General features: G+C 32.9%; 3 protein-coding genes across 3 annotated transcripts; 2 read left to right on the top strand and 1 right to left on the bottom strand.

The window, feature by feature from the left end:
* Nucleotides 1-3,179: 3,179 nt before the first annotated feature.
* LOC132154112 (uncharacterized) lies at nt 3,180-10,730 on the top strand. Its single transcript, XM_059562735.1, has 7 exons — nt 3,180-3,496; nt 5,239-5,334; nt 5,541-5,686; nt 6,931-7,192; nt 7,370-7,551; nt 8,844-8,902; nt 10,369-10,730. Exons 1-7 carry the CDS (start codon nt 3,442-3,444, stop codon nt 10,517-10,519), a joined length of 951 nt encoding a protein of 316 aa, XP_059418718.1. The 5' UTR covers nt 3,180-3,441; the 3' UTR covers nt 10,520-10,730.
* A 1,893-nt stretch (nt 10,731-12,623) lies between these two features.
* Nucleotides 12,624-16,497, top strand: LOC132154111 (bone morphogenetic protein 2-like). The gene is made up of 5 exons (XM_059562734.1): nt 12,624-13,213; nt 14,260-14,396; nt 14,484-14,606; nt 14,703-14,898; nt 15,891-16,497. The coding sequence occupies exons 1-5, from the start codon at nt 12,934-12,936 to the stop codon at nt 16,316-16,318; spliced, it is 1,164 nt and encodes a 387-aa protein (XP_059418717.1). The 5' UTR covers nt 12,624-12,933; the 3' UTR covers nt 16,319-16,497.
* A 3,326-nt stretch (nt 16,498-19,823) lies between these two features.
* On the bottom strand, nt 19,824-24,905 carry LOC132154448 (ras-related protein Rab-8A-like). The gene is made up of 8 exons (XM_059563008.1): nt 24,734-24,905; nt 23,831-23,891; nt 23,503-23,563; nt 23,034-23,111; nt 22,381-22,470; nt 22,222-22,287; nt 22,078-22,128; nt 19,824-20,996 (listed from the first exon to the last, which is right to left on the bottom strand). Exons 1-8 carry the CDS (start codon nt 24,855-24,857, stop codon nt 20,904-20,906), a joined length of 624 nt encoding a protein of 207 aa, XP_059418991.1. The 5' UTR covers nt 24,858-24,905; the 3' UTR covers nt 19,824-20,903.
* Nucleotides 24,906-25,532: the final 627 nt, after the last annotated feature.

Here is a 25,532-nt window from a genome sequence, read left to right as displayed (position 1 = left end):
TTTCAGTATGTCTTTCTGTCTGTCTGTCTGTCTGTCTGTTTGAGTGTGTGTCTGTCTGTCTGTCTTTCAGTATGTCTTTCTGTCTGTCTGTCCGTTTGAGTGTCTGTCTGAGTGTTCTGATCCACTGCAGTTCATTCTGCCTACAGTGGAGGAGGCACGGAAGGTGGACGTTAACGTTTATAAGAGCATTACAGTTCTAAATAAACATAGTTAAAAACATTTTTTTGATTACTCTTAACAAAAGTGGCAATGACAAAATATTCAAATATCAAAATATAAGTATAATCATTTAAATATATATACATACACATATGAGCTCAGAAAGCAAGCAACTATTGAAACAATGTTGAGTCCATATTTATGTGTCAACTGCACTGAATTAATGTTACGAAATTTTGTTGGTTCAACATCACTTCTGCACCGCAATTGAAATAACGGCGAGATCAACAACAACAAAAACATCCATTGAGTCAACATCACATTATGGTTGATTATAGATTACTGTTGTTGAATCAACACAGAAATGATAAAAAAAAATAATCAGTGGTAATATTGTTTAATCAATGTTTCTACTTCACTGCAGTTAAAGATATTTTTAAAATAACAAAAAAATATATCATTGGTAACATAATTTGATCAGTGTTAGTGTGTTGTTGGTTCTTACAGTTTTTCTCAGTCGCTTTGGTACATTTCTCGAATCAAACTCACAATTTGCAAAACAGTAAGTGCATTTCTCAAAACAACTCGTACAAATAGCATAACACCATGGATTACCTCTCTTGCTCAAAATCCTTAGTTCATCTCTCAAAAATAAATATCTGTGTCAATGAACATATCAGTGCCATCGAATGACAATTCCTTGTGTCATAGTTTACGGATAAGACAGTCAAATCACTTAGTCATGTTGTCAATATAGCAGTGTACTCTGGAGAGATGTTCTGATGTAAACTATGGCAACATTTTGGATGACAGTTACTGTATTGAACAGTATGCAATATGCTTATGTATGCCATATATCCATTTCAAAAGTACAAATTTACACATTACTGTATGTGGGATATTGATTGAAAGAGACTGGATAGAATTCCCAGTTACACTTTTACTAGTGGTCTGGCCAAAAAAAAACCTTTACAATGTCACTGTGATATAGAAAAGGAAAAAGAAATATGGGCACAAAGATGAAAATAAGTCAATTGTCAGAATGTGTAACTCTTATGTTGTCCTCTGTCTATACAGTATAAGCTTTCCAACTGAAGATTCATGAGATGAACCTTTGAGCTATTTCAGAGAAATTGTCTATCATTGGTTTATCATCTACATTCTCTTCATTAGTAAAGATTCACTTGCACAATTCATGCCAAATTGACAAAAAGTCTAATAATAATGTGTAAAAAAAAGTGTGCTTGGCAGTTTATGACAACTAGATTAACTATTTTGCATTTAATGACTTATACGATGAACTAAAGACTAGATGCTTTGGGGGCTAAGACTATTGCACAGAAAACTATATAATACATTTTGAGCAACATGACGTTAGCAACTGAAATGTCATCAATGTCATCAATTAAAAAAAAAAGAGTTAGCTCCTTAATTAATATAATATTTTGTCAATGAAATAATGAAATAAATTACTGTAGACCTGGGTCATAGTGAAAACATTACCTTCATGTTTTGTGACATAATGTCATGTAAAATTTCAAAATACAAAAACCTGTTTGAAAAGTGTAGAACATTTTGAAACTTTATTTAAGGCCCCAGCATCTGAGCTTCATTCATCTCTGCTTTTCTCTTTGAAACTTTCCCTCAATTCATATGCTTGAAGGGTCCTGGATCTCTTTGAACGCATTATTATGGAAAACAGCTGCTTTTGAGAGCCAACATCAGCTCATTCCTTATTAACATATAATGTTGTATGTGTCTAAAACTTCTCTTACGTATGAAAACAGCACAGCAAACAGTATGCTAGTGGAAGGCTAATCATGACTGATTGGTTGTGATTTAGGAGATTCTTTGACTAGATTAGGGGGTTAATCAGCGGCGCTATTGCAGTAATCAGTTGGCATTGGTCTTTGTAGTGCGAGGTGTAACCTATTTAGTGATTATAATGACTGAGGTGAAAACGGCTCAAGAGGAGGAAACATCAGAGCGGAGCCGATACACATAGAGTAATATAATGCAGGAAATGCAACATCAACTTTAAAATATAATAATACACTAGAGCTGAGACTGGAATGTGTGTTAGTAAATTTTCATTGGAAAATGACCAGTTGATGGATTCACACTTTTGATGATTTATATTTTCTAATAATGTGTTCAATTAACATTTTAATAGCCGATAGATAGATAGATAGATAGATAGATAGATAGATAGATAGATAGATAGATAGATAGATAGATAGATAGATAGACATCACAAAAAATACACAAAGCTATAAATAAGTATATAGCCTACAAAAATGTATCATATAAAAATAAATAATTGAAAGATTATAAATTGAGTTCATGTAAACTACTTTTTACACTGAGATATGTTTTTTTTTTGAGAGAGAGAGAGTTTATTTCTATATTTAATTATTTATTTATTTATTTATTTGTTTGTTTGTTTAATTTTATATTTACAATTATATAGTTGTAATATAATAAATGATTTAATATTATAGAAATAAATTATATATTTATGTCTAAATTATACATAAAATATTTATATAAAATAGATAGAAAAAAATAGATAGTATATATTTTAATTATATAATTACATTTGGAAATGAATTATATATGTGTATAAGTTTATGTATTTACGATGATATATTTATTAATAATTTATACATTTTTATGTAAAAAATATTTTAATTTTAGATAGATAGACAGCTAGATCTAACCACCAATTACACAGATAGATAGACAAAAATACAATTTTCTATTGTTCTCCATAACTTACAATAATACTTGGGGCTTTAATAAACGTTTAATCTTTAATAAACGTAAAAATATTAAAGAGAAAAGTCAGTCTTACACTTTCAAACAGACGCACCATTTGTCCCGGTGTAGAATGAACACAAAGGCTGCTCTCGACGGGGGGCAGGGGCCAGTTTTGTTTTAAGTGAAGGTGCTAAACACCATCCCCCTGAGATAAAAGTTGATTAATACCTTTAAAGGAGGGTTGCTTAGTGGCTCAAAGTCCCTTAAGTACTTAATTAGTGAAAGGAAGGGGTCTGACAGCACACATGATGAAGCTGAAGAGGTGTGGAGGAGATGCTCTTTGATCTGCTGGCCTCCTAACAGCAGGCATTAGACTCATGAGGAAATTTGATTAGTTCTCTCCCAGTCACTTAACACGCTCCGCAGCAGTTAACCCATGCAGGTATAAATATCCCTGAGGAGCAGGACTGAAGGCACAGACCTGACGGGGTGTGTGTGTGTTTGTGTGTGAGGAACATTACTATGGATTTACTGCCGCTGCTTGTGTTTCTTCTGCTCTGCGCCGTCCATCAGACCTGTGAGTGTTGGTCAGGTTTATCTCATTATAATATAAAATTTAATGGAGCGTGTGACCACAGTATGATCTGTTTTTGAATGTAATGTATGTGAATGTAATCTGTTATGTGATTGATATAATATGATGCTTTTAAAACAGTTAAAATGTGAATATGTATGATACTGTATGCATGGAATGGAAAGACCAGGTTTTTGGACATTTCTGTAACACCTTTTTGATACAATATGGGATATGAATATGGTAATAATTCACCATCATGCTGTTTCATGTACCATGGTACTGCCACAGTAATCTATGACAGATAAGTTACCATGTTTTATAAAAACATTTATACTATTGTAGCTTTAATAATTTTTTTAATTAGTATTTATTTTTATATTTCCTGACTAATGTTTTGTTGTGTTTTTGTCATTTGTTTATATCTGCAGTACAGACCAAAAGTTTGGAAACATTACTATTTTTAATGTTTTTGAAAGAAGTTTCTTCTGCTCATCAAGCCTGCATTTATTTGATCAGAAATGCAGAAAAAAACTTTAATATTGTGAAATATTATTGCAACTTAAAATAATAGTTTTCTATTTGAATATACTTAAAATAAATAATTTATTCCTGTGATGCAAAGCTGAATTTTCAGCATCATTCCTCCAGCCTTCAGTGTCACATGTAACATCAGCCGATCACATGATCATTTAGAAATCATTCTAATATTCTGATTTATTATGAGTGTTGGAAACAGTTCTGCTGTCTAATATATTTGATCAATAAAAGGTTAAAAAGGACTGCATTTATTAAAAAAAAAAATTCTAATAATATATTTTCTTTACTATCACTTTTTTATCAATTTAACACATCCTTACTGAATAAAATTATTTATTTTATTTAAAAAAGAAGAAAGAAAAAAAAAACTTACTGACCAGTAGTGTATATTGTTATTACAAAATATTTATATTTTAAAAACATAGCTTCTTTTTTTTTTTTTTTACTTTTTATTCATCAAAGTATCCTAAAAAAGTATCACATGTTCTGAAAAACTATTAAGCAGCAGAACTGTTTCCAACTTTGATAATGAATCATCATATTAGAATGATTTCTAAAGGATCATGTGATAATGATCCTAAAAATTCAGCTTTGCATCACAGAAATAAATGATATTTTAAAGTATAATGCATTTAAAAACCATTATTTTAAATTGTAATAATATAATTCACAATATTACAGTTTTTCTGTATTTTTGATCAAATAAATGCAGGCTTGATGAGCAGAAGAAACTTCTTTCAAAAACATTAAAAATAGTAATGTTTCCAAACTTCTGGTCTGTACTGTATATATATATATATATATATATATATATATATATCCATTGATTTTATTTCAGTTTTCATCATTTCAGATGAAACTAAACAAAAATAATATTTTGCATTAGTTTTTATTTAATATTTTCCATTTTCATTTTCATTTGACTTAAAGTTTTGTTGTGTGTTTTTGTTTTTATTCATTTAAAAAAACATGTCTGTTATTTTTATTATTACATTTTAAGTCTTAGTAGTTAAACTTTATTAAAGCAATAATTTTTGAATTAATTTTTATTTGCCATTTTTATAATTTTTTTTTTTTTTATTAGCCTACGTGTTTTAATTTTTTATTTCAGTTTTATTGCATTTCATCGATGTAAATTATGCTTTTCCCCAATCTTGGTAATTTTTTTACTAATATCAATTGATTTGTGTGTTTGTGTCATTCAGTCACAGCTGTTTTAGGTAAAAACACAGAGTCCAGGAACTTGTTCACAGAGAGAGCCTGCTGCAGACGCCAGAGTCACGTCATCTTCATTGGCAAAGGTTTGGTTTAGTTCTGTTACATAAATACAAATGAAAAAATGCTGGATGAAAATACAATCAGAATCAGAATCAGAATCAGATATGCAGTTAAAATGCAAAAAATATGCAGTTTTTATGTCTATGTTGTCAACTCTTGCTGTGTCGAGTAGTTTGGAGTAATCATTTGTTTCATGACTATCAGTCACTTAATTTCTTTCGTGTAACAGATATTTCTGGCAGTCCTGTGAATGTTGATGTGGGTGTGTGCAGAACACATTGTGGCCAATCAGCACGTTCTGCGTCATTGGAGGCGGGGTTAATGTCCTCTAAATATTCCGAATCCTCAGTGCTTGATTTCCTGCGATACAAAAAGGTAAAACAACTGCCTTGCTTTACTCTGAGTGTATTGTCTTATTTTTTATTTTATTTTATTGTGCTTGATACTGTATCCCCTGTGCATTTTGTTAAATAAATAATAATAATAAAAAAATAATAATAATAATAAAAAAAAGGTAAAACAATTCTAGCCTACTGCTTACCACAAGATGGCGACATTTCTTGACATAAAAAGAAGCATGCAAAAACAAATAATAATAATAAAATAAAATTGTGTATTAGATTCAACAATTAAAAATAAATAGAATTTTTTTTTTACTTTCTTCCAGTATATATAAATATTCACATTCACATTAATTCATTTAGTTAATGCTTATTTGATTGTAGAGAGCAAGAAACTGCTTTTTAAGTATGAAGTGATTTTAAATTAATATTAATAATATATAATTTAATGAAATAATATAAAAAAAATTTTATTAAGTAATTGTCAATACATACAATATGCATTTTATATATATATATATATATATATATATATATATATATATATATATATATATATATATATATATATATATATATATATATACATTTTTCGTAGATTTTTATTAGTTATCTTATATATGCATACATATCAAATATAAAATATATATAATATAATGTAATGCTTTTAAAGAAGACTCTTATGCTCATCAAAGCATAAATACAGGGAAAAAACAGTAATATTGCTCAATGTTATTACAGTATAAAATAATGGTTTCTGTTTTAATATCCTATAAAATATAATATATTTCTATGATGCAAAGCTGAATTCCCATCAGCCATTACTCCAGTATAAAGTGTCACATGATCCTTCAGAAATCATTGAATATGCTGATTTATTATTAGAATTATCAATGTTGTGCTGCCAATTTCAATTTTGGGAACTGTGATTTTTTTTAATGCATAAAAAGTTAAAAAGAGCTGCATTTATTCAAAATATAAATCTTTCCCAACAATATAAATATTTGCTATCACTTCTAAAAAAATGTAAAATATCACTGCAGAATAAAAGTTTTAATATCTTTAAAAAAAAAAAAAAGTCAACATACAAATGTACTGACCCCAGACTTTTGAACAGTAGTGTAAATTGTTAGAAAAGATTTATATTTTAAATAAATGATACATTATATATTTATACAAAAAAGTTAGAATTTAAAATTTTAATGTAATTATCTACAATAATTGGCTATTCATACACATTAGAAGCCCAACTGAATATTTTTTCCATAACCCCTGTAGATGAGGCATCTGGATCCGTCCTCGTGGTCTGGTTCTGTCCCGTCCTGTGGACCGAGCTCCACCTGTGAGCCGGCCGGGGTGCGTGTGGACCGCGTGATGCTGCGTGAAGGTCTGCAGGAGGTCGAGATCATCGAGGACTGTCACTGTGAAGCCAAAATGAGCTGGTGTGTCCGAGCGCCATCTCTCAAAACATACTACTCTGAGACTCCATATGAGACCGTCATAGATGCAGGCAAATGTATTGGATCAAAAGGGGCACCAGGTGAGAGAAAATAAAATAAAAGTCCCTTTATAATCAGTGTGCGCTAGAATATATCCCTTATAATCAACCCTGTTGGTTACAGGAAATAAACTAGGAGCTTAAGTAGTAAATAATTACGATATGCCATTTATGCAATGTTAAATGCATAATCCTCTACATAATCTGTTTGACCTACAGAGGGATTTTCATGCGTACCGACTAAGTTTGATTCCACCTTCATTGAAACTCCAAACAAAGTGGAGTTGATCCAAACTGTGGCTCAATGCAAACTAAGGGAGGGATGTTACCGAATCCCATATGTAGAGCATCACTACGAGATCACGTACAATGATGACGGAGTCAAAGTAGACAGTCTGAGGGTGAGTAAAACAATTGCATGAATTTATTAAACGAGAAGAGTTTCAACTGTGAATGAACGAAAATAACGGGGGGGGGGGGGGGGGGGGGGGGGGGGTTGCACAATTCCCAGGGTTTTCAACCAGTTTCTAATTGTGGTTAACTTGTTTAATAGATTTTTAATAGTTTATGCTAAATGATATATGTCATCCATGTCTGACCTGGTTGCTTTAGCCATCAAATGTAAATCTATCTCAGTAGATGAAACTAAAAAACTAGCATCATTTGAAAAATGGTTGTTGATGTAATTAATGAAAGTAGCATTTTAGATATTAGGTATAAATTACATTTAAGATATCATTTTATATTACAGTGGTCTCACTGGGTAAGTTAAAATTCTTGACTGGGAGTAAGAAAAGGCTAATAAGAGCCTCTGACAAGACAAACCAAGTCTTAAGTGAAACAAAAGTCAATCAGCCAGTGCTAAAGGATCTTACACCAGTAAATGCTGATATAGTCAGAAAGGAAACGAGTCATTTTCAAGTGATCCATGTTTGCTTTCTTCATTTGTTAGATCTAATGATCCATTTCCCCCTCCAAACATTTCCAGTTCACATTTCTGTGATTGGACAGCGTTGAACACAAGTGTGAATATGCATGGAAATGTTAAACACTTAACGACTAGTGCTTGAAAATCCGTTAGCAGATTATACACAAAACAAGTTTGCATGTCCTAATATTTAATAAGAAGTGACGCTTTCAATAAACAATAGATGCTTTGATTTAATGCAAAAACATAATTTTTATATTATTTCTGAGGAAAAATGCCATGCATAAGTGACAAAATGTCCCAAATATAAAAAATTCAGAGACAAAAATCAATTCTTTATAGTTTATCTAATCTAATGTGTTTCAATATATTATTTTCTTGACCTATGAAGTTTAGTGTGGCTTTAAAGTATTTAACATGCATGTTCTTATAGAGTTATATTTCCAAAAAAAGGGTAATGGTGACCCTGAAAATCAGTTTTAAATTCATATGAAGTGTTACTTACTTTCTAAAACAGATACTAATCCATTTAATCTTGTAAAATCCTCACACTTATGAAGTTTAATGCAGAGTTTAATGCTTATTGAACACATCTGTGCCAGATGTTCTCCGTCTGACGCCGCACTCCTAAAAGGTGCGAGGAGGCCACAAATGGTCCCCGCAGGTGCCAAATCAAAGCACTTATCATGTTAAAAGACCGTCCTGCTTTCACAGCTGGTGGTGACCTGATGGCTTCTCTCTCTTGTGTTGCTAATGTTCTTACAGGAAATAGATGTTGGCAGATGTTTGGGAAGCTGCACCTCAGGGAGCCGCTGTCTTCTCAGGTACACACCACACTTCTGACTGTACACACTAAGCAAACACATGATCACACACACACACACACCCTTTATAGTGTGCACTAAAACACAACTCTGTTTGCTGTGACACTTCAGTCAGTCTTTAGTCCAAAGCAGAAATATATATATATATATATATATATATATATATATATATATATATATATATATATATATATATATATATATATATATATATATATATATATATATATATATATATATGTACACACACACACACACACAGTATACTTTGTAGATTTTCAGACTTATAACAATGAAATACAGTAAAAAAAAATACAGTAGGCCTAATAATAATATTTCAACATTTAGTTAGACAGTAGTTCGATAGAAATATGTTATACTGTAAATACAACCACTCAATGAATAAAAAATGAAAATTAGAAAGTATATATTAAGTAAAATAAAACAATATTTTGAAATCATTTTTATTGGAAAATGTTTTTGTCTCTATTATGTTGACAAAAGCTTTATTTTTGGTCAAAATGTATTTATGGTCAAAAATATAGTAAAAGCAGTAATTTTGTGAAATATAATTACAATTTAATTGTTTTCTATTTTAATATATTGTAAAATGTAATTTGTTTCTGTGATGTGCAGCTGCAAATTTCAGCATCATTACTCATTTTCAGCGTCACATGATCTTCAGAAATCATTCTAATATCTACAATAAAATATATTTTTAAATATATTCAAATAGAAAACACCTATTTTAAACTATAGTAATAATATTTCACATTATTACTGTTTTACTGTATTTGATTAAATAAAAGCAGCCTTGGTGAACAGAAGAGACAAAAACCTGAAAAAATAGTTATTTTTTCCAAACTTTTGAAGACAGTTCTTTCAAAAAGAATATATTATCCAAACTTTTTATTCCAAATTATTCCAAACGTTTGATCTGTGGAGTAAATAAAAGGATCTATAGATATGTAACTTGTACAATCATGTTGTTTCTGTCCTTAATAAAAGTTTTACTCAAACTCACTAAATAAGCTTTATATTAACATCAACAATTTTAAACAGCTTTTGTAAATGTTGATGAACAAATGTAAAAATAGACACACAATATGTTTTAGGCTTAGTAAGAAATAATGCTATTGCTCATTATTATGTGCGATACGTGGACGGTAAACATGCTGGTAAAATTTAACAGTAACAGATGTAGACAATGAGTTTCATAGTGAGAAAATCCAAATCTGCAAAAATATTTATATTTGGCTAGTAATTGACGTTGGAACTATATATCATTTATAAAAGATTTTCTAAAAGTATTACTCATTTTTAGGGTTTAAACAGATTGTTTTAACAGTTTTTTTTTTTTTTTTTTACAGTTGACAAGTTATTTGAGTGCAGCTTTAAACCTTTTCCATTGATGATCTGTGTGCATTTTATTGCATGTTGGCTAACACACTCTTGTGTTTCTGCAGGAGCGCGTCTGATCTCGGTGAATGTCTGCTGTGGGCTGAAGGACAGGGCAATGCTTGTGTTCCTCAGGACTACGAGAGCCACACTTTCCTCAGTCAACAAGGCCAAATCCGCACTGTTCTGGCCATCACTTCCTGTCTATGCCAGTCTTAAACACAGCGTCCTCTACTGGACGACTTCAGCCACTACAGTGGGACTTGAAGAATTTCCCTACAGATCATTTGCACAGCTGTAATGTCAGGTTTGGGGATGTGCATTAATGAATGGCAATTTAAAGGCATGATGCAATGATGCCATTCAGATAATTCTGTAATATATGTAAATTATGTAAAAAGTATTTTGTAAATAAAATCTATGTCAGAAAGTTCACCATCTTTGCTTACATGACAATCTACACAGAGCAACTAAAGAAAGCTACACATGCAAATCATGTCTCAGGTTTAAATCACGTTACAAATCAATCAATAATTAAAGCTTTGGCAGAAAATCCAAATGTGAAAGAAGTGTTGCAAAATAGCCTGCTGTAATCCCAAATAGATCATTACAGAGAGACAATTAAAAGATATGGCAAACTATTTAAAAAAAAAAAAAGCAATCCAATTTTGCAAATGTGGGTAAGACAACTGAAACATGAACATGAACTATGAAAAATAAAATTCACAATTTATACACAAAATTACAAACAAGTATACAAGAAACAGCCCCCCCCCCCCCAAAAAAAAAGTTTTCTGTTTTATTTAATTGCAATTTTGTTTGTTTTTAAAATGTCATTCAGTGTAACAATCTTGTCAGGCATATTTACAACAAAAATCAATTTATGACATATTAAAAGACTAATTACTTTCACCCCAAATACTGAGTTGTAATTTTACATTTTTAACATTTGCCACTATCCTAGGTTTTGCCCATTTGTCAGTAAGAATTTTTTACTATTTTAAAACACAATAAAATTTAGTATGCTCAATTATTCATTTAGATATTTTAATATGTACACGTCAGAATAAGCATGTTGTTTGAATTTTTGCATAAATATTGTGTTACACTGAATGACAATGTAACATTATTTCAACCAAATTTTGACATTTTATTCTCCAAAAACTTATTTGAAACCTTAAAAGTAGACATTTTACTTACATTTAATGTGCTTTCTATGGACACAAAATCACTTTTGTACATTTCTTTTGATGCGGACATCTTAACGTCTTTGACCCATATACAAAACTAGTAATTTAAAATAAAAAATTATAACATTATCTAAACTTGTAAAATAATATTTGCATATTTAAAGACATAATATAAGACAATAAGAGCTAATTTCTTACATTTTTGGACAATATTGCATACAATTTACATTGTACATACAATGCATTTTGTTTACAAATTATAAAACGTGCACAAAACTTGTAAACCTAAATAAATAATTCTAAGATTATAAAATTTTTAAACTTGTGGTGAACGTTGCATTTAGATTTACATGTTTTTATAGATAGATAGATAGATAGATAGATAGATAGATAGATAGATAGATAGATAGATAGATAGATAGATAGATAGATAGATAGATAGATAGATAGATAGATAGATAGATGAATGCACACTTCAAATGCTTTGTTGGAACTGTTTGTGATTTATGATATAAGTGAGTAAAGTGCAACATTAGTATTTGCACCTCTTTAAAGGCATAATAGTTATACACTATAATGATAATTTCAACTGGGGCCACCTGCTTTGATTTTAAAGCTTGGAAGATATCAAGCAAATCAGTCAATAACTCTGAAACTGTAATAACTGATTGCAAAGATGCCATTGCAACACCAGTCTCCTTCGGAATTAATATAACAGGAGCTCATTATATTAAGAAATCTCCGGATCAACACACTATTGAGCCCCCAATGAAAACAAACAATTACAGATGAGAAATTAAACCAATCTAAAACATCCAGGAAAGTTACTCACACTTGCATTAACTTTATTGATTCACACTCGAGCGCTTTTATGCAAATGAATGTTCTCATTAACATACGAGCCGCGCGAGATTGTAAATCCAACAGTTTGAGCAGGTGTGTTTGCCATTACCATGAAAACACAGGGCACATGCTGGAACCTTCTCACAGAACTAATTATTGTTCCTGTATCACATTATTCTCCTTTGTCTCAATTAATGGATCCATTTCGAAGGAACTTCAAGAAGTCGACCGCCTGCGGTGCATGCTTCAAATCCACTAAACGCACTAAATGGGATATAATTAAACATCTAAGCTACAATTTAACAATTTTATTTCTTTAATCGACACATATAAGACTTGTTTACAGCATAGCATGGTGGACAAACACTAATTTCCTCTCAGGATTCCTCAATCAGACCACCAGTCCAGTTCGCACCTTGTTAACACCACCATTATAGATTTGCTTTACATTCACTGATTGCTGATTTACATTTGCGACTAAATAGGAGCTCTTCACGGCTGTTGACCCAAGACTCTGCCAACATCATATAAAGCCCTGCCAAACTGCATTCAGTCCAGCTCCAGCAACCACAGAGCATCATCTCTCGAGGAGCAGTGAATATGTTGCGCGCAGGGATCTGGATCTGTGTGATGGGACTCTCCATCTGTAGACCGTCTGTGAATCAGCTGGACACTGAGTCTGAAGAAGTGCGCTCGGAGGCCATCAGGAGGCTCCTGGAGGTGTTTGGGATGGAGGATCCTCCTGCTGCTCTGGCTCGGGGACACAAACAGCCTCCTCAATACATGCTGGACCTGTACAACACCATCGCGGATGTGGACGGAGTCACCAAAGACCCGACGCTCCTGGAGGGAAACACCGTCCGGAGTTTCTTCAATAAACGTAAGCTTCTGATTTCTTTATTGATCTGATGAAGCAGGACAGAGATCATAAAGCGCACATTTAGCATGCAAAAAGTTGTGAAGCTCTTGTCTTATTTCGTGTTTTCTGTCATAAGCTTAATTGTACAAAAGAAAAGACATTTAACTAACTTCATATATATATGTATGTGTGTGTGTGTGTGTGTGTGTGTGTGTGTGTTTTAGTAATTTAGGGGGTTTGTGTTCTTATGGTTTTTCTTTTCTTTTCTTTTCTTCTTAAAATAAAACATGCCTGTATATTATTTTCTTCGTATTTAAGTATAACTAAATAAAAAAGAGGAGTAACAACTACCCAAACATTTTTATGTCAGTCAATGTTTATTTTATTTCAAGTAGGCCTAACTTTTTAATGGCTTTTAATTTTAATTCAGCTATAATAATGGTTTCTTATTAAACTTAACTCCATCTCATCTGTTGAAAAAAATAACAAATCTTTAGTTTTTGGAGTTTTATCAAGATTAAACAATTTAACTATTAAAAAGTAATTTAACCAGAAGTCTTTAGTTATTTTATTTTTTTTAATCTTTTTTAAGAGTATATGATTAAAAGTTTAGTTGTTTAACATTAGGCAAGCATGTACTTAAATATATAAGATTAGGAGTCAAAATCTGAATTATTAATAATATTAATTACATTTTATTTTATCTATCTATCTATATGTATGTATATATATATATATATATATATATATATATATATATATATATATATATATATATATATATATGATAAACATTCAGTCAACTAAAATCAAGTAATTAAATTCTCAATGATTTGATGTTTATTTTTTATTTTTATTGCATGAAATATGAAATAGCTTGACCCTAAGAATGTATAAGTAAAAATACAAGTGTATTTAGCTCAAGTTTAACTTGAGTCCAGCATGTACTCAAATATTCAAGATTGTGAGACTAAGGGGTATATATTGATCTGAATATATTGAGGTGGGGGGTGGCGATAAAGTATGTGTGATTGTGTGCCTTTTCTCATCACGACTTCTCTCTGTAGTGCATAGTGACCAAATCGAGTTCCTCTTCAACCTGTCCACGGTGGCCAAGAGTGAGAAGATCCTCACGGCCGAGCTTCATCTGTTCAAGCTCAGACCTCAAGCGTCGCTCACGTTCAACAGACATCACTTCTGTCAGGTACAGTATTCACAGTCTGGAAAGAAAATGATGCGCTTCTAAAAGAAGGTTGTTCAGGTTAATCATTGCAGAGGTGTTTCTGTACAGGTCAGTGTCTATCAGGTTCTCGATAGCAGCAAGAAGAACGTCTCACAAGGGAAGAAGCTGCTCTCGTCCAGACTGGTGCCCATCCACTCCAGCGGCTGGGAGGTGTTCACCATCACTCAAGCTGTGAGTATGACTAAAATCACACTTTCTGAGAGCTTTTCTGTGCCTTGCTTGTGCAAATTCTCCTCAATAATAAAAAATGGGTTTTATATCTCAAAGGTGCGCTCCTGGATGTCAGATGAGGGCAGTCAGCTGGGGCTCCTGGTCTCAGTCAGGACTTTAGCAGGTCTTCAGATGGACCTGAAAACCGTGCGTTTTTCATCGGGTCGAAACCAGCATCACAGCAAACAGCCCATGCTGGTCCTCTTCACCGACGACGGCAGACGGGCCGCTTCTCTGGAGATCACCCCTAAAGGTATGACATTAAGAGATGTTATCAGACGTTTCTAAACAATAATTTCAAATGAGAGCTTCACGAGCGATAGTTTAGGTGTAGGGATTCATATAAATACATCTTGTCCTAAACCAGGAGGTTTGGAGATCTTTGGAAAAGTGTGAAAAAAAAGTGCAAAAAATGTAGCAATGAAAAAAAATCTAAAATGTACGTAAAAAACAAAGCGTTATTGTAAATAATAAAAAAGCTATGTTGTATAGATAAATAAAATATACTTAATAATAAAAATAATTAAAAAATACTGTTTAAAAATAATGCTTCATATAATGCGAAGTAAAGGAGAAGAAAAAAATGTACTAACGTTATAGAAACAGGGTTATTATACTTAACTAAAACAAAGAAATTTGTTAGTTGAAATGATTTAGCAAATAAAATATAAAAACCTTAAAGTAAAAATTTTTATGTGTAGAAAAATATGTAACAACAAATAAATAAAAATAAGTAAATAAAAAATAAATAAAGTAATGTAGTAAATAATAAGATAAATTAGTTAATAAAACAAATAATGAATTTAACAATATACAAAAGGGAAAAAATGTAATAGAATAGTTAACTTAAACCACAAAAAAGTACTTAAAATATTTAACAATATAACAAAGAATGACTATAAAAACTATATGAAAATATTTGTATTATATTTTGTAATAAAAAAAATAATAAAATCAAATAAACTGACAAATTTGCTAAAACTTTAAATAAAATTCAAATGTAGTTGAAAAAAAAAAACTAAAATTCGAACTAATCCAAAACATAAAAAATACTATTAATCTGAAATAATATTTTCCAAATTATAAATATATAACTCTATTATATTTTCCCATGAAATATTCCTTTTTCACAGTATAAAATGGGCCTTTCCTAAAAAGTGACTTTCAGATTTTAAGTTAAGGGTGCCTTGCACGAGGATATTCATATTTAGGGAGAAAAAAAACCTGATTCCTCTTTGTTTTCAGGTTCAGATGATTCTCCAGTTGGCCCCAGTCTCCCGTTTCCCAGCCTCCCTCTCTCAGCTGCGGCTCGTCGTAGCGCTCGCTCCTTAGACTATGATGAGAGCGGGGAGAAGATGCCGTGTCAGCGTCTGCCTCTCTATGTGGACTTCGAGGAGATCGGCTGGTCCGGCTGGATCGTGTCTCCGCGCGGATACAACGCTTACCACTGCAAAGGCTCCTGTCCGTTTCCTCTGGGTCAGAACATGAGGCCCACCAACCACGCCACGGTCCAGTCCATCATCAACGCCCTCAAACTGACCAAAGGCATCGAGACGCCCTGCTGCGTGCCGGACAAGCTCTTCAGCATTAACCTGCTGTACTTTGACGACGATGAGAACGTGGTGCTGAAGCAGTATGATGACATGGTGGCCGGCAGCTGCGGCTGTCACTGACAAACCTCATTCATCTCTGACCTGAATTCTGGACTGGATCACACTGTAAATAATGTACATAGAGATCAGATTTTAATATATGGAGGAGCTTGAGTTGGTCGCTTGTGAAAGATGTAAATTTGTATATTGCTTGTTGTGAACTATTATAAAGTCTAAATAAATTCTTAAACAAAAAATAATGGAAAGGGTTGATTTTTAATTCTGTTGTTGTTGCTGTAATTAAAATATTCAATTCAATTGAACACTGTATCTATTAACACGGATATTTAACCATTCAAAATGTGTATTAAAACCCAAACCTCAAGTTCATAACATTTAATTTAATTAAGCGTTTTTTTTAAAGAATGTAATAAAATTATGCATTGGATTTAATTAAATAATAATATATTCTATTATTTATATACTACTATAGTTGTTATGAATTAGTTTGTATAGTCATATTTTAAACTTTCATTTAAAGTTTAGTTTAATTTTTGTATTTTATGTGGTTTTGCCAGTATATACAGTATTAATACATATATATTAATACTGTATATACTGGCAAAACCACACAAAACACACACACATATACATATACATATATATATATATATATATATGTGTGTGTGTGTGTGTGTGCCTGAACTTGGACATCTTTAGGTTTCAGCTCCATTAGTAATGGGAAGATTAGTTCATCTCATGTGTATATATATATATATATATATATATATATATATATATATATATATATATATATATATATATATATATATATATTATCTTAGTTTATTTCCACTTGGTAATTTCAGAGCTTCGGTTTAAACATTTAAGCACATCTTTACCATTTTAAAGCAGTGGCGCCCCCAGAAAATTTTAACAGGGGTGGCCAGATGAGGCCACAGTAAATCTTGGGGTGGCACACCAAAATAAAGAGAAAATAATTAAGGGTTTCCAATATTGACAAAAAAAATGGTATCCCTGGTATTTCTGGGATTTTATCGATAATGATAAATAGACAATAATGTCACTTTAATTGTGCTGATATCTTATTTCTAATTGCGCCATTTTTTCTAGAAGTGTGCACCATCTTTTAGGTCAAATACTTGCATTTGGGCTGTTACCAGGCAAATGCAATCAGTATCAACAAAAATGATCTTTGCAATGCAGAGAAAACAGAAGCTGCATCTGAAGTGCCATTGAGATATTTTTACACACTGTTTAATGCAGCTCTGTGGGACATGGTAACTTTAGCCTGCAGTTATAAATGAATAAATAATGTTCTGATATTGTAAAAATAAAACATTGAAAATTGATGTTCGAAATTATTTAAAAAATAAGAAGGGACCGTAAATGTGAAATTAAAACCAGCAGTAGGTGGCAGTGAGTCACTGTTAATAAGTGAGTCATTGCGATTGAACCGAATCATTTAAACGGTTGAATTATTCAGGAACGAATCACTGTCACGTTGCTCAGAGACGCAAAACAGTGGCTGTGTTTGGAATGATTTTTGTTTGAACTGTTGTATAAAAGCAATGTCACACTTGTAATTATGCTGACTCTTAGAGAAAAATGTAACTCTTCGTGTGATAATAACTATATGAAATTATATAAACTATATAGATCTATAAATTTTCTGCCCCATATCTTGAAAATGTGATAATATTAAATTTCCAGTGAAAGAACGCACTACAAATGCGTATGCGAACCAGTCTAGACCATCTAGACGTATGTGCACAGTCTGTGATTTGTTTGGACGGGGGAGGGCGACGGGGGGAGGACTACTCCGGTGCTGCCAATCTGCAATCTTTTTTGGTGGCAGCAGCATGTGCTGCATTTTTATTTATTTTTCCCCCACTTCTTAAACTATTACGAATTTACATTCTGCATTTAAATTTATAGTAGGTTACACACTGAAAATCATCCTAGGGGTGGCCAGAGTTTATTCAGTGGTGGCCGTGGCCACCCCTTGGGGGCGCCCCTGTTTTAAAGGAATATCCTGGTTTAAAACCCTTTAAGCTCAAGTTACAGCATCTATGACATTAAAGGGACGGTTCACCCAAAAATAAAAATTTTGTCATCAGTGGTCCTCTCGTGAATGGCGGTTGAGACAAGAAATAAATAAACTTGCTTTTTTTTATGTTCTATTGTGAATAAAATATTGGCTCATGTGATTTGAAAGTCTTTTAGTTTTCATTTTATTCAAATTTAAAAAACGTCCCAACTTTTCCGTTATTCGGGTTGTATATCAGAGTTACAAATACAAATCCATCTCTTAAAAGAATCTTATTTTAATAAATCAAAAGTACAGATATCTACAAAAACTGTAGATCAGTTTTTCAACGTTTTTAGAAAGTACATTACAATTTAAGTAGATCTCTTTTTAGAGTTATTTACAATCGTTTCTTTTTTTTTTTTTTATACCAAAATGTAATTTACAGATCTCCCCAGTTACCTCAGAATGGACAAATGAAAGCACGGTCATATAAAAGAATCTGTAAATGATATGGATGACAGTGAAATCAAGAAATACAAGAAGACAAACTAAACTAAACAGACGTACGCATCACTGCTCAAACACCACATGACAGACAGAAAGCGGTACCTGTTTGCTAATGTTCTTTTCCACTTGGTTTGTTTGCAAATCAAATAAAAATGTTTTGCCAGCGGTCTGTTGTTGCATTGTGTCACTTTAAGGCCAGATTAAATTGTGTTTAACATGTCCTCTACAGCTCAGAACAGACATCTAGACCGACGCTTCAATGTACAGAAAATAATAAACACACAAGAGTCAACGGTATCACCTTCATGATGCATAGATTCAAAATGAAAGCTCAAGTATCAGTTATTAAGACAAACGGCAATATTGGAGAGCAAGAGAAGAGAGATGTCATGGGTACAGATGAAGACGGGCCGACCTCCGTTACACAGAAAAAACAACTTCTAATGAAAAAATGAACCAAAACAGCGTCTCCTGGAGGTGGAAAGAGAACAAGGTGCAAACAGGAAGTCATTTCAAGCAGCTCAACATTTAAGCTTGGAAAAAGAAAAAGAAAGTGGACATTTTTAGGATGCGCATACTGCGGCAGAAGTGCATGAAATTCTCTTCTCGCTTCACAGGAACAAAATAGTCAAACACTGTGCTTCTCGTAAACAAACATCCAAGTCACGTTTCCCTCCAAATTATATGGAATACGACAAATAACTTCCCAAATTGTGTAAAAAGAAAAGCTACTGCAATACATACTGCCCTGATATGCAAATAGTTGTTATATTGTGTTTATATGTGTATATAAAAAGACTGCATTCAGGAAAAACAAGCTTATCGTGAAGATAACTAAGGTTTGAGGGTGAAATTTGACCTGGAGATGTTCTTGACAGGTTTTGTGAGATTCACTTATTTGTTATAAGCAGCCAATGCATAGAACTAGCTTTAGCCACTATCAGGAGAACTGATCATTCAAGACTTGTAGAAATTTCCTTGGGGGAATGAAAACGCCTTAGCCTCAAAATTCGGCAGGTCATGCTCCATGTAAAAACGCCTGTCTTTATGATGCAAAACTATCACTTGGCACAAACTACACACAACACAAAAGATACTGATAAAGTGCATGGGCTTCTGTATACGCGAGGTGCTTTCTTAAGTATAGCTCTGCTTTTCTGGTTACATAGTCACTCTTTCTCATTGCTTTTGGTTACGCACACTTGTCAAAACACTACAAACTCAGCATTTACACATCCTATCTAGGACTACATTTCATTTTAATCAAAGAACGCTTTCATGTTGTGGCATTTTCAGGTCGTAATAAAGCAAGACCGGAGGTTTGCATTTATTCGAAGGAATGTAAAATGGAAAGCTCGCGTCACTGCATTTGGAAATAGCTTCATGTGCATGTAAAAAAAAAAAAGGGAGGTTAGTTTTAACAAGGCAGTAGTAAACATGTCTCAATGTATAAAAACTAGGATCTTGATTCGTTTAATATGAAACCTTGACTGCACTAAGTTTGTGAATGCAACACTTTTGTGTAACATGTCTGAAAAATAAAACTGGGGGCAAAAAAGCGAAATGTTTACTTTTTAAAAAAATGAAAGAAAGCATCTAAGAGACGAGTTATAATATTCCTCTACTAACAATAAGGTCATGTGATTGTCGAAGAATGCATGAAATGGAATGATAAAGAAAGTCCCATGTATCTCTCAAACTGGCTCAATATCAGACCACGCTCTGTGGCCCGACCCAGAATCCAGGTCGCCATGAAGGAATGGATCGATTTTGGCAGTTGTGTGCTCAAAACGAGCGACTGAAACAAAGATACGGGATCTCCTTTAGGTGCACGTTTACTGCTGGAGCTACTGTGATGATGCTGCAGCACCCAGCTCTTCACCTTGACTTGCAGAACCAATGCATTCCCAACACAGTTTCATCAGGGAAGGGTCGTAGCGAGAGGAAGCGGCATCGCTAATTTCTCAATGGAAGAAGATAAGAGGAGCATGGAACTCCGACTGCCCTTGGGCTGGAAGAAGAGAAGAGATGGGATAAAGAGGAAGGAGGAGGAGTGCTAAGAAGGAGAACATAGTCCAGTCGTGGCGGACAGTAAGGCCTTGGTCTTCACAGTAGCACACAGCGAAAGAAGCTGCTCTTTTTCTGCTGTTCAGTGGTTATTTTCACTCCATGGTTGCTGCTCTGAGGATTGTTCCCCTCCTGCATGAGCAAAGAAAAACAAACCTCATCAGACTGAGCAAGAGATATCAGATTTGTTCTTCTAAAAGGAAAATTGTGGTAACACTTTTCTTGAAACCTTTATATATAATTAATTATAAAAGTATTTCTAATGCATTTGTTATGCCTCACAATGCACCTTATAATGATCTCATTAACATTTATAATCTAAGCCTCTGATTAGACTTATCTACTCATTGTTGCACCTTAAGAAAATATAATGCACATAAAAAAACAAGAAAAACAAGAAATTTCAGATTTAAAAATGTATCTTATCAAATGTAAGGCATTTATAATTTATGAAAATACATACTGCATTAAACTATAATAAAACAACCAATTTTGGATGCAACAAGGATTCTGCAAATATTATAATGCATTTTAAATGTGTTCCTGTAGCTCAAGTGGTAGAGCATTGGGTTAGCAAGTGCAAAGTTGGAGGTTCGAATCCCTGGGAACATGTTAGGAGAAAATTGTTAACCTGAATTCAATGTAAGTCGCTTTGGATAAATGCGTCTGCTAAATGCATAAATGTAAATTTATAATGCATTACAAACAATGTACTTTATGAATACTGTTATACTGCATTAAAGGCTATAAAAAAAGCTTTCAAAGACTTTAAGCAAAGTATTACCAAAATTGTCATTATTCACTATTTATTTAATAAGACATCCAAAAGTTGACAATGCAAAATCAACTTATTTCCAAGATAACTGCATAGCAATAGATTAAACATGTAATGTTTGGTTCAAACTGTTTCACATGCTAGTTGTCTCACTTGTTAACACTGATGCATTAACTAATAATGAACAAACAGCATTTCCTAACCTTTGTTAGTGTCAGTTAATATGTTGTTTGTTTTATTCACAGAGCACAAACTAATGTTTACAGATACCAGATTAATATTTGATTAATAAATGTTGTAGAAGTATTGCTCATTGTTCATGTTGACTTCTGTAGACAACTGATGTTAAAAAAAGAAACCTTACTGTAAAGTGTCACCCAATTATCAATCTAAATTCATTTTTACACAAACCTAAAGCACAGAAAGGGAAAGTCATACCAATTTCGTGTCCATCTTTGCTTTTATGTCTCTGGCGAGTGTTAAGAATGCCTGTGGGTAGAGCAGAAAACGTCATTATTTTTCAATCAGACCTTTAAACATTCAGTCAGCCGCAGATATATTATCAAAGCCATTTACACTTACGTTCTCAACATTGATATTTGCCTTCGCACTCGTCTCCATGAACTTGATGCTGTACTCTGATGCCAGCTAAATGAGTACAGGCAGGTTTTAGTACAAAAAATACACTGAAAGTTAAATAATATTACACTAGCATCAAGCTCAAGGAACAAGGTGGCTCACATTCTCGCCTCTGTCTTTTGACACCTGCCTCTTCTCATTAATGTCACATTTGTTGCCCAAAATCATTTTTTCTACATCCGCTGATGCATGCTGGGTTGAAAACAAAAGAACATGAGCAGTAATAATTTGCTGTTAAATATGCAAACATTATTGGTACACTGGTAATGTTTCATATTTTCAAAACTGAATAGTCTGAATGAATTGTAATTAGGTTACTGGTAGTTACTAATAGGAGTTCACATTACATGCTTTCATATTCAAAACTATTATTTACTGGATATGTTGTTATAAAAGCACACTTATGCCAGAAGATGCTAGAGAAAAAAGGCAGTGAGATGCAATGGCCAAAGACGTCCATTTCGATGTTTATTTTAGATTTAAAAAAGAAATAGGCAAAATATTTAAATTTACATTAATGCATTTTTCAGACACTTTTGCAAAGCAAAATGCAATGCATTTAAACTATACATTTTATCAGTTCATGCATTCATGAGAAACAAGCCCATGCTCCACTGTTATGTGAAGTGTAATTATTTATTTTATAGCCATTTATTCCAAAACATTATGAAATTATGCAAGCACTGCACACAGCAGAAGCCTTGAAATCTAAAGTGTATCATTAAGGAAGATAAATTGGGCACTGAAACACTCACCTCCTCTATGTTTCGAATCCAGTTTTTGATGTTGTCAAATGATTTCTCATTGGTAATATCATAAACCAGCATGATACCCTGAGATCAGAACACAAGACAAATCACAACTGTGCACAACACGGCAATTATGAAGACAACAGCAGAAGTGTTATGACTGCGTTAACCCTGTGCTGAAAATCCTTTATCTAATTCAAAAGCATCCAGCCTTCAATATTTGATAATAACATAGCATACTGAGAAATTGTGAAAGAAAACTTGTGAAAGAAAAAAAAAAAAAAAAAATAGAAAATATTTTGGGGAAGTAGTTTTGATCCAATGCAATAACACTAACTACTTTTTTTCTGGAAAAACAAAATCCTCTCCAGGTCAAAATGACCAGAACACAACATGAGGGTTAAACGGCGAAGACAGACCAGAAGCTCATCGTACAAAGCACATTAATGGAGTACATACTTCAGCATCATCTTACCATTGCACCTCTGTAATACGCCGTTGTGATCGTTCGGAATCGCTCCTGTCCTGCCGTGTCCCTGTAAAAGTCACAAAATCACATCAATGTTGTAACTGCAGTCCTTCTGAAATACAGTTAAACTTACTAGAACAAGAACATAAGTTAACCACTGACACGTGCTGCTATGTAAAGGAGAAATTATACTGGTCATGGTTTCACTAGTCAAACAGTGGCCCCTTCAGAAAACTCTCAAGAAAAAGTAGTCACACATGCCATTCCAGCAATCTGCTTATGTTCAACTAGTGCTGAGAGAGACACTAGAAGGATAAGACGACAAGAAACTCACCAAATCTGTAACTTTATCTTCTTGCCATCTAGTTCTATTGTCCTGATTTTGAAATCGATACCTGGAAGAGAAAACATGTTAAATGCACAACTGTCATAGGCTCAAAAACCAACCAATATAGTGTCTCTTTCGAATATATCCACTTCCAGCAACATCACACTATTTTTCTCCATGGGATGCATATGAACAGATGATGGCAAAGTAAACTTAAGCATGACCAGTAAACACATTATTTAAAAATGATACATTATTGAATGATCATACACTTATAAATGATCTTAACAGAGCAAATTATTTTAAAAAAATCAATTTACATTAATACAATCAAAAAGTACTATATTACTACCATGTTTTTCGACATATTACCATGAAATCATCACATTCTTGAAAGTTGCATTCTATAAAGTAACTTGGATCACTACAGTTAAAGCATACAATAATCATTTAGCACCATCTGATATTAGCATAACTTTACCATTGTATTACCAAAGTAAAAGTCTTTGTAAAGCTATTTAACGATGGATATGTATATTATTATGTCCTAAACCTCTTATATAACAGGTATCTACTGGCTAGCAGGTTTATAATCATATCTGTTTAGCTTTTTGATTGGATATTCAAAGAATGATAGTTATTGATATTGAAGTTTACAAAATAAGCACATCATTTAGTACGTTATACGGCTAGATACTAACCAATAGAAACATTGACCAAATAGACACCTTATTATCGCACGAAATAAATAATTAAAAGCCAAAACTCCAACAAAATTGTCAAAGTTAAGAAACAAAACAAACCACAAGAACTCAAGACAGTTACTAGTCCATTAGCTTAGCCGTTAGCACAGCCTGACGTTTATATATACATTCCGAGCACAAAACCGTTAAACAGAGGCATTAATACCTATCGTAGAGATAAACGTCGAGTTAAAGGCATCCTCCGAGAATCTGAACAGCACACAGGTCTTCCCGACGCCAGAATCCCCGATTAACAGCAGTTTAAACAAGTAATCGTAGGTCTTCGCCATACTGAATGTATTGCGGAAATCCCGCCCGGTTCTTCAGCAGACAGCGCTGAATCCGCAAAGCAGCGAGGAACTGACCAATCATACTATGTCGAAGGCAGTGTCTATGAATATTAATGAGGTACGTCATTACCTTCCTGCAACGTGCGGGCACGGACCGTCATTAATATTCATGAGACACGCCTTCATCATAGTAGGATTCGTTCGTTCGCCAGCGGTCATGACGGCCACGTCGAACGTCAGAGTACATCATTAATATTCATAAGCGGAGTCTTCGCCATAGTGAGATTCGGAAAATGTGCTTCCTGAACTAATACAAGACTTCACATCTTCACAGCAGTTACTTACGTAAGTCTGTGCCTCAAGGTCATTAGTAATTAAGGCGTGTGGCCAGTCATATTCCTTCATTAGACTTGGCTTCAGGCCTGTGGATTATTGTCTCTATTTCAGCTCTATTTCCCCATAATATTAATGTAAAAAAAAAAAAAAAAAAAATATATATATATATACTGTGTATATATATATACTATATATATATATATATACACGTTTAGCAATTGTAAATATATAGGCCTATAAACAAAAAATAAAAATAATATTGCATTTCAATAAAGAGAATTTGAGGTGGGATTGTCATGAAAATAATGTAAAAATTCCACAAAAAAGGAGGAAAAAAAC

The sequence above is a fragment of the Carassius carassius genome, chromosome 12, assembly GCF_963082965.1.
Source record: "Carassius carassius chromosome 12, fCarCar2.1, whole genome shotgun sequence".
Taxonomy (NCBI): Eukaryota; Metazoa; Chordata; class Actinopteri; order Cypriniformes; family Cyprinidae; genus Carassius; species Carassius carassius.
Note: the sequence above shows the minus strand (reverse complement) of the source record. Positions and strands in the feature narration are given on the sequence as shown.